The sequence below is a fragment of the Pelophylax lessonae genome (assembly GCF_965119305.1).
Source record: "Pelophylax lessonae genome assembly, chromosome: 6".
Classification (NCBI taxonomy): domain Eukaryota; kingdom Metazoa; phylum Chordata; class Amphibia; order Anura; family Ranidae; genus Pelophylax; species Pelophylax lessonae.
Window position 1 is genome coordinate 281,804,724 of NC_138773.1, and position 10,744 is coordinate 281,815,467.

Genomic DNA, 10,744 nt, shown 5'->3' on the forward strand with positions numbered 1-10,744 from the left:
GGCTGGCCATACCTTGACTTCATGGAATGTCCATATAAGGAGTCACTTCCCGGGGCTCACAGTGCAAAGAGAGATGATAGCAGGGAGTGTAAATAACCGAATGGTTGCTGGGAAATCCTTCACACACATGAACCAGGTAAGCACAAATATTCTCTGTCAAAGGTAAGGTTCTGTTACAGTTATTTTGTATTTCTTCATTTACAAATAATCCCTCCAATACTTGTCTCCTTCTCACCAATCTTCTTGCTTCTTCTTTTAGCCCATTCCAGACTTGTGCAGGTCTACAATTTTGTCCCTGACTGAGGTCTTTTGACATCTTTGGTCTTGCCCATGACAGTGAGGTTTGAATGGAAGAAAGATTCTGTGGACAGGTGTCCGAGTCCCATAATGAGTTGTTGTTAGGAGCACCTTCTTAAATTAACAGGACTAATCTGTGTACCACAACTCAATTTATAACATTTGTATCATGCGTGTTGTTTCTGGATTTTTGGTTGAAATTCTGTCTCTATCCTTTAAAATACACCTATGACAACAAATATAGACCCTTAAAATGTCTTTGTAAGTGGGCAAACTTACAAAATCTGCAGGGGAATCAAATAATTAGTTTTTCCCACTGTATACACACTGTGCATTGTTGTACTACATGTTACTGTGCCCTATAACATGCATTTGAAAGTGCGAAGGGGCTTTAACTTTTGAACATCCCACAAGACAGGTTTCAGGTATTTAAAAAGGGGAGCATCATTAAGCTAAAGGAACCAAAAAAAGTCATGCGCAACTTCCCATAGGCTGAGCAGAGCTACACTTTTGATTGGGTTCTTGGATTCTTTGGCAAAAACAGTCAAACTTAGTATAGGAAGCCTAGTGACTACTCATACTTAAAGTATAACTAAAGACAAAAAACATTTTTTTTAGTTTTGAACAGAAAGGAGATGGATTAAAACACCTGTCAATTTTTAATGCTGTCTGTACTCCCATTCTGAAGATTCACCCTCTCTATCCCGTTTACCATTATCATAGACAGCAACAGTAAAAGAAAATCCCAAATTTTGGGTTGTCCCCAGAACAGTAAGAGGGGAAATCTTCCAATGGGGAAACTAGTTCTGGTGATCTGGGGGTCCCCAAGGAATTCCCTTAATTTGTAGGAATTTCCTCTCACTTCCTGTTTTGGCTTTGAGGCAGGAAGTGAAGGTAAATCTCCCAAATAGGACACAGATGGAAAGAAAACCTGACAGGGGATATAACTCACTTACTCTATTAAAAAAAAAAAAAAAAAAAGTTTTGCTTATTGCTCTACTTTAAATGTGGATGATATTCTTTATACTAATACTGGTCCTGTATTTGTTTGGTTTGGTCTACTTCAGTTTCTTTGTATATTTTTGGACCTTATTCGTGTTTTTGTCATACGTTCACTGTTACTACCTTATTTTTCAATAAACATTTATTAAACAAAAAAAAAAAAAAAGATGGATGATACAATTATAAGAAATTGATAGTTCAGCATAAAAGTACTGCTCAAGGTAGTTCTTGTAGGATTCCGTCACTCATTCATTACAGGTAATTAAAAAAAAAAAAATATATATATTAAAAACCATGGTAAGTAAGTAGAACCGGATTCATAATTACTCACAATACATAGGGGGTCAGAGAAGGATAGTGGACCAACATTGTATGCATCGCTTTATGGTTTAATTTTACATTAGATTAAGATTTACTTAAGAAAATACACTGTAAAACCACTATAAAAGCCCCTTCTCACAACACCAAGTTGCCTGTCTGAACACCTTCCTTACCTTTATATGGAATTCTAAGTTTTCATCCATAGAATAAATATGATCAAATATGTCCCGGGCAATTCTTGGAATAATTCCCATGAGCTGATGGTCATGAAGCTTTCCCTGAGGACAAAAGATGGCAGACAATTACTTCCAATGTGTTCATATACGCATGAGATCTTCAAAAGATCTTAGAATAGCATTTTTATATTCTTTTTTTGTATGTTCATTTTTCTCCAATTATGGCGGTAAAGAACTTCAACTTCTTTGAGGTCCCATGGAAGTCTATGGGGCTCTACTGCAGAGGGGTACCCAGAAGGAAGAGGATTATGAGCGGGGGAATCTGAATATTCCTGCAGGTCATACATAGTCCTTAAATACAGAGGAGCACACATCAGTGGCAGTCGAGGGGGGTTTTAAGTTTTGATCACTGAGTGGGCAAAAGAATAACTATACTTTTATGAAAGCTTAGTTATTTTTTATGTAGTATAGGAATTAAAGAAGAATTCCAGTTATGGATATTTTTATTGTTACATTGGTCCGGTTTGGTATGGTAACTGCATAGTTTACAATGTAACTATGTAAAACTGTTAGGAATCAACCAAGATATTGTCCGTCGAAAATGATCGGCCGAAATGTAGGGTTAATCACCTGTATGCCAATAGGAAAAAAAAAAAAAAAAGTGGCAATAATGACGGCCAAAAACGCGTGCGATTTTGTTGAGATTTTACCGTGTTTATGGTGCATTTTTCATATGTAATTTGACTCAAAAACTGCATCAAAAAATACAACACGGTGCGTTTTTGCCGCACTTTCAATAGGGAAGTGCATTTTTAAAACTGACCAAATATGCACCAAAAATGCAGAAAGCAAGATTTTTAACACAACAGAAGCGCAATGGACCAGTGTGAAGACATACATAGAACTTAAAAAGGGATGCATTTTTCTTGAGCTTTTTGTGGGGTTTTTTTTTTTTTTTTTTTTTAACGCAAAAGCGCTTTAAAAACTGCTCAGTGTATAAGTAGACTATAGGTGCTGAAAAGGTGCAGATAATGGTCAAAAATAAATACAGCTCCTAAAAGCAGCTGTAAAAAACGCTCTGTGTGCATGAGGCCTAAAGAGCATTTTAAGGCAGCAGGTAGCAAGCCTCCAGCAAACACTGCACTATGCTAAAATCAAGTAAAAAATCATTTACACCAACTGTTTTTTTTTTTTTTTTTTGCACGAGCAAATGTTCTATTATCGTACGGGTCTCCCAGTTTTTTTTTTTTTTTTTTTTTTGTTTTTTTTTTAGGGGAGCCCGGGGTGGAAGGGAGGTGCTGTTAGGGTGGGGTTTTAATTTTTTTTTGTTTTTGATAAAAAAAAAACAAGTTACAAAAAAGACCAAATTTGTCTGTTTTTTTATTTAATGCATTTTCTGTAAAAGCCTACATATTATTTGATTTAAAAAAAATAAATCTTAATTTAATTCACCTTAGTCTGAGCTGTAATTTTACTGTAATCCACTGCAATCACACTCCACAAGCCACCTAAAGACTCGTACACACTTGATGAAAATCGGACGAAATATCCTCCGATTTTTCTCTCTCATGCTCAGCGGTCATAACCGTTTTTAGTTGACAGTGCATAAATGTTCACGAGATTTCTCGTCCGATTTTTTTTTTTTTGGGACATTTGTTCCTAGACTTCCAGGTCGTCAGCAACTTCAGATCATGCGCGGTCTTTCGTATCCGATTTTTCGCGGACGTACTGCATACACATTAAACTAAAATTGGTCGTCTGGGGACGGACGATAAAAATTTTGGTGTTTGTCCCTCCGTTTTTTTTCGTTGAAAATGTCGGCATCGGCTGCTGAAAGTTGTGTACACACTAGGCGAAAATCGTACAATTTTACCTCGGATGGGAATTTTCGGCAGATTTTCTACTAGTGTGTACCCCACTTAACAGCCTCATTCGGAGGAGCAGAAAGAGAAATGCCTGGAACTGGTGCTGTGCAATTTCCTGTCTACCTGCTCTCCACATCACCAATCACATTCAAACTTCCAAGGCTGCTTTAAATCGGACAGTGTACCCTTCAGACTCTGGTTTCAGGTTGTTCAGGGCAGGTCTTCCACTGGATTTGGGGCAAAGCAACATCTTAAGGCCCGTACACACGTACCGATCGTCGGCATACAAACGTCGGCGGACGAAAGATCTGCCGATTGTACGCTTGTTAGTATGGTGCCTCCGACAGCTGTCAGCGCACATTCTGCCGACAAGAGTCTTTCTTGCAAGCATTAAAATTTTTGTATGCCGACACCAGAACGGACGATTGTTCGCCAGTCAGTACAGAATTCGGCCGACAGACCGCAGATTTGCAAGACTGGGCATGCTCAGAAAAGAAAAAACACAGGGAAAGTTAACCATTACATGACATCACTTCTGCAGTCGGCGGACAAAATTCTTGGGCAGTCTTTGCACTTTTCAACCGACACCGACATCCCGGGGAGAAAAGACGAACGTTTGTATGCCGACGATCGGTACGTGTGTACAGGCCTTTAGAGCCAACATAATGCTTTTCAGGTTTAATATTAAAGGGCCTGTGTGTACAGGGCCTGCTGAGAGACCGCCACATGCAGCATCCGTGGAATAAAAACCAAACTAGCCAACCACGGTTCTACAGCAACTGCTAACACGTCATGGATTCCATTTTATTACCTCCATTGTGTGAGTCTTTCCAGAAGAGGTCTGTCCGTATGCAAAAATGGTTCCATTGTATCCACCCAAAACATCTTATAAAAGGAGAAAAAAAAAAAAAAAAAAACAGATTAAAAAAAAATACGACAGTTCACATAAAGATCAATAAACAAACAGATGGGTCACCTAGAATCCCCCCAGTGATTTAGATTTAGGAGTAGGGATTAATGCAAACATCATAGCTAAACAGTTATTATACAGATGGAACCGTTCTCCATCCATGGGAAACAATTCTCTTGCCACACACTTCAAATCTTTCACCCCTTAGGCTGGGTCCACACTAATACTATGCGGTAACAAATGTGATTCCAGTGCGGGTTCCCACATAGCAAGTCTCTCACATGCAGTTCACACCTCCCTATGCAAACCGCTGCGGATGTCAATACAAAAGGTAATGACACCCCCAGATCGGTTTACAAATCACAGTGCGAACTGTGAAATAGTGCAGGAAACTGATCACATAGGTATGAACACCCATGTCACCCGATTCCAGTGCAGACCAAAAAAAAAAAAGGGTCCTGCACCATTCTGGTCCGAAAGTGACGTGAATTCAGCCATGCAATCTGTACGGCTGAATTCACATCGCACAGACATCTGCACAGCAATGCAATGTGAATCACATGCGATGTATATTCTCAATAGTGTGAACCCAGGCTTATGGGTTGCAGGGATGTGTAGAATATTGAGGGTTCACCACTTTTCATGACTTGGAATTCCGTTCCATGGTGATGTTCACCTACTGTCTCCCCTTAGGACCACCAATGAACATCAACACACTAAAAGGTGCAACATCTCCGGTTCAGTGTTAATTTTGGCAGCAAATTTCAATTTAGTTTTAGTCTTAGGACTAAAATGGCATTTTAGTTTTAGTCCCATTTTAGTCTTCTGCAAGTGTTTTAGTTTTAGTCGTATTTAGTCGACTAAAACTCCAGTATATTTTAGTCGACTAAAATGTAGGGCGTTTTAGTCGACTAAAACTCATTTTAGTCATCTATAATCAAATGGGTGTAGTTCAATTGTAATTTGTAATGCATTATTTAAGCATTTCTCTACAATTTCCAAACTCATTATATACTACTGCTGGTCCTGGAGTGAAAAATCTAATATGTTATTATTTATGCTTTGAGCATGCACCAGTGTTAATTTTTGGCAGCAAATTTCGATTTAGTTTTAGTTATAGTCTTTTGACTAAAATGCCATTTTAGTTTTAGTCGTATTTTAGTCTTAAGACTAAAATGCCATTTTAGTTTTAGTCGTATTTTAGTCTTAAGACTAAAATGCCATTTTAGTTTTAGTCGTATTTTAGTCATCTGAATTGTGTTAGTCGACGAAAACGTTTTAGTCGGTTTTAGTCGACGAAATTAACACTGCTCCGGTTCTCCCCCTCTTGTAGGAATACTAAATTAACTTTTGGTACTTCTCTCTGTGGAGTAGCCACTCCCACTGGAAGCACAATTTCAGCCTACACCTTGTTTGTAGTAACCCAGTACAGGAGCATATTAGAGTAGCCCTGCTAGTTGAACAGGAAAATGCAATTCCTTAGCTAACCAACCACTGTACATTTTACAGCCGGCTGCAAGAAATTGAACACAGAAATATAGACAGTGATCCTGCCCAGGGTTTGTCTTATCTCAACATTGCTTAAATATACCAGGCCAACCTACTATGTAAAATCCTCCACCGGCATGCTTTCATATACTGGTACAACATGAAAGACACGGCCAGCAATCCTCTGGGTTAGGGAATATGCACTACACTAAAGTGTGCCATGATGCTGCATGGTATCCTTTGGGATAATGCCCTGACAATGTGAACCTTTTCCTTTTTGCTACATTCAAACATATCAGAGAGGTTGCAAATTTTTTTTTTTTTTTTGGTGCAGACACATACTAGAAGTCTTTGGCTGCCTTCTAAAAGGTGAGGTGCTGCTGTACCTTCAACGAGAAGGGGGCTGTCTCCAGGGGCGCCTACTGTGTGCATTGCTTTAGAAGTCCCATAGTTGGAAACTGATAGTTTAAAGTTGGGAAAGCACAAAGTGCTCAATGTGGTAGTGTGTGCAGAGATCTACAGCTGAGGTGGGAGACTCTGTCCATAGGACAACAATCAGTCTTATACTGCACAAATCTGGCCTTTATGGAAGAGTGGCAAGAAGAAAGCCATTTCTTAAAGATATCCATAAAAAGTGTTGTTTAAAGTTTGCCACAAGCCACCTGGGAGACGCACCAAACATGTGGAAGAAGGTGCTCTGGTCAGATGAAACCAAAATCAAACTTTTTGGCAACAATGCAAAACGCTATGTTTGGCGTAAAAGCAACACAGCTCATCACCCTGAACACACCATCCCCACTGTCAAACATGGTGGTGGCAGCATCATGGTTTGGGCCTGCTTTTCTTCAGCAGGGACAGTGAAGATGGATAAAATTGATGGGAAGATGGATGGCCAAATACAGGACCATTCTGGAAGAAAACCTGATGGAGTCTGCAAAAGACTTTAGACTGGTATGGAGATTTGTCATCCAACAAGACAATGATCCAATACATGAAGCAAAATCTACAATGGAATGGTTCACAAAAACATATCCAGGTGTTAGAATGGCCAAGTCAAAGTCCAGACCTGAAACCAATCGAGAATCTGTGGAAAGAACTGAAAACTGCTGTTCACAAACACTCTCCATCCAACCTCACTGAGCTCGAGCTGTTTGTCGAGCTGTCTCGATGTGCAAAACTGATAGAGACATACCCCAGGCGACTTACAGCTGTAATCGCAGCAAAAGGTGGCCCTACAAAGTATTAACTTAAGGGGGCTGAATCATTTTGCACGCCCAATTTTTCAGTTTTTTATTTGTTAAAAAAGTTTGAAATATCCAATAAATTTCATTCCACTTCACGATCGTGTCCCACTTGTTGATTCTTCACAAAAAAATTACAGTTTTATAGCTTTATGTTTGAAGCCTGAAATATGGCAAAAGGTTGCAAAGTTCAAGGGGGCCGAATACTTTCGCAAGGCACTATTTCCTCTCACTTCCTGTTGAGTTGTATACACCCTTTGCATTGACTGGTGAAAGGTGGGTGTTCCTAAAGAACATCATTTACTAGAACACCTTCATATCTGTCAACATCAAATTCCCTTGCGGCTTTTGATAGTCGATCACATGACAGCACAAAGCTGTGAAGGATGTAGGTCCCCGAAGACCTCCCTCTGTCAGAAGTGATTACTGGGAGACAGATAGTTTTAGAATGCCCAGCATGTGTCACTGACCGCAGGTCTCACTGATTAGAGTCCAAAGATGTATAGTAACTAAGTAGAACTACTTCACTACTGTACTTAAGTACCGAAAGGCGGTATCTGTACTTTCCTGGAGTAGAATTTTTTTCTCCTACTTCACTTTTACTTCACTACATTTTTTCAGTGATTTCAATACTTCTACTCCAATATTTTCTTTTTGTGCTGCATAGTTACTCGTTACTATTATAAAAATGACCACTGCCAGAACAGTAGATGGCAGGTTTCATGAAGCTCAAAACATGTGTATTATCAGCACATACGAAAATAAATGCTACTGTATGTATAAATAAAAGCTGCATTTGAAATAATAAAAAACAATATGATGTTCAAACTTTTGACTTCTTTCTTTAATAACTACATAACACAGTACTTGTACTTTTACTTTCAGTACTTGAGTAGCAACATTTTTTAAAAAAACTACTTGCAATACTTAAGTACAAAAAATGTTGAATACTTTAGTACTTCTACTCAAGTCACTTTTTGATCGAGCACTTGTACTTTTACTCAAGTATGGGTTTTGAGTACTTTATACAACTCTGTTAGAGTCTGACTGGTAAAGTATCTCCATCCAGAGCCACCAGGCTAACATATCCTAATAGTTGCCCAGTGGGGAAACCCTCTTGCTGTCTTTTGCCTCTCACTTTACAGAGTTCACTCCTGAAGAGCCAATCACCAGGCCCAGGCCCCCTAACAAGCCGTGCGTACCAAGCCTTTGGAAAAAGCCAACTTTAAGGACCAATGCCGGTGAACTTTGTTTGCATCAAGCCAGTTTTGCATTCTCATAGAAGTCTATGGGAATGCAAAAACTGCTTGAAGCAGGCAAAGAGCAATTCAGAAGAAAGTCAGCTGCAGGTCAAATACACCAGTCAATGAATTCTGAATGATTTCAGAAGAGTCTCAAACTGATGCCATCAACACAAGGCCAAAGCCCATCAACACAGAGTTTATGTACGAAGGAAGAACAAAATTTGAACTTTTACATTCAACTCTTTCATTCCCGATGACAGCATTACATGTATACAACAGACGCTCACAGTCACCTATTCCCCGGGCTCCAATTCTCTTTGCTCTTCCTTTTGTCATTTTTATGTGGGAATCTCATAATGAAACATTTATATGCGGACTCCTTCTACCTCCTCCTCACAAACGCCTTCCTGCAGCGCCTCCCCGGCTCCTGACACCAGAATCGTTCTGTGCTGCTAAAGGAGGGACGGCTTATGGAGGAGCAGAACGTCAATCATGGAGAAATAAAGAGGGGGGAGTCGAACTGTGATTACCAATAACGGTTGGCAGAGCCTGTAATTGCTGGCAACCAATTTGAACCAGAAGATGATTTTGATAACAGAACGCATTTAAGTGCTGAAAATCTGAAAGGATTTCTATATGGTGGATTGCTCTAATTATCCTGAGGAAAGATCATTCTAGAACAAGGTGACATTCTGAAACCACATGAAAGAAAGATTTGCAGGTTTTTTTTCTCCCTTTATAAAGAGATACTCTTATCCAAACAATGAAAAACATTATCAAATGAATAACAGAAGATAATACCACAAGACTAAGACGAGAGTGCTGGCAACAAGGAGAGCACACGCACAAACGAGAGCGCGAGGGACAAGAGAGAGAGAGAGCGCAAAAGGAGAGGAGAGAGCGAGAGAGCGCGCAAAAGGCGAGGAGAGAGCGAGAGAGAGCGCAAAAGGCGAGGAGAGAGCGCGCAAAAGGCGAGGAGAGAGCGCAAAAGGCGAGGAGAGAGCGCAAAAGGCGAGGAGAGAGAGAGAGAGCGCGCGCAAAAGGCGAGGAGAGAGCGAGAGAGAGAGAGAGAGAGAGAGCGCAAAAGGCGAGGAGCGAGAGAGAGCGCAAAAGGCGAGGAGCGAGAGAGAGCGCAAAAGGCGAGGAGCGAGAGAGAGAGCGCAAAAGGCTAGGAGAGAGCTTAAAAGAGAGCGAGAGAGAGAGCGCAAAAGAGAGCGAGAGAGAGAGCAAAAAGCGAGGAGAGAGCGAGAACGCAAAAGGCGAAGAGAGAGCACAAAAGGCGAAGAGAGAGAGAGCTCAGAAGGCACGGTGAGGCGAGGCAGGGAGGGAGGGGGTGAGGGGAAACAAGGGTGAGCAAAAACAGCGCGAGAAAGAATATTACTGCTTAGCTCTCTGCCAGTTCCAGCCTTTGATCCTTTGCAAAACAATATCACTTCAGGGCTGCTGTATAATATAAAAAAATATAGACACACACACTGATGTAGATGAGACTTCCAATATGGACGCCTTTTACTTTTTAATTACTGTCAACTCTCTGGGGACAGGAACCTAGCAATATTTTCCCAATGGGAACACAGAGCAAGAGAGCAAGAGAGAGCAAGAGAGACAACAGAGACACACAGACACAACAGACACACAGACACAACAGAGACACAAGAGACACAGACTTAAGCCCCGTACACACGCACAGATTGTTGGCCGTAAATTGTTGGCCAACGTCTGATCAGCCGATTGTAGGCTTGTTAGTATGATGCTTCCGACAACCAACTGCGAATTTTCGGCCGAAAAAAATCTGGTGTGCAGGCTATAAAATTTTTGTTGGCCAACAACAGAACGGCAGATTGTTCGTCAGTCAGTACAGATTTCGGCAGACAAAAATCAGATGAGCAAGACTGGGCATGCTCAGAGAAGAAAAAACACACGGAAAGTAAACCAGAACATGACATCACTTCTGAAGTTGGTTTTTGTTGGCCAACAAAAGTCCAGTGCAAGTCTAGAGCACATTTCAACCAACAAACACTGGACAAAAGTTGGCCGATCAGTTGGCCCACAATCTGTGCGTGTGTACGGGGCTTTAGTTCTGAAAGGAACAAAGTTGTCCACACTGTCCTGATGACACCCAGGGCATTGCTGTGAACTGGACCTCCTGCTTCACATCTGGAAAGAATTATCTGTTGAGAGGACAGACACACGGCAAACC

At 40.6% G+C, this 10,744-nt stretch overlaps 1 protein-coding gene across 1 annotated transcript in view; it reads right to left on the reverse strand.

Moving 5' to 3' along the window:
* KIF5C (kinesin family member 5C) overlaps window positions 1-10,744 on the reverse strand; it is a gene marked incomplete at its 3' end in the record, with an annotated part of 105,290 nt that overhangs the window by 60,934 nt on the left and 33,612 nt on the right. Inside the window, exons 3-4 of the mRNA XM_082260333.1 lie at window positions 4,473-4,546; window positions 1,794-1,898 (exon numbers count right to left, since the gene is read on the reverse strand). Coding sequence (XP_082116459.1) covers window positions 1,794-1,898; window positions 4,473-4,546 — 179 coding nt within the window. The remainder of the gene's footprint in view (window positions 1-1,793; window positions 1,899-4,472; window positions 4,547-10,744) is intronic.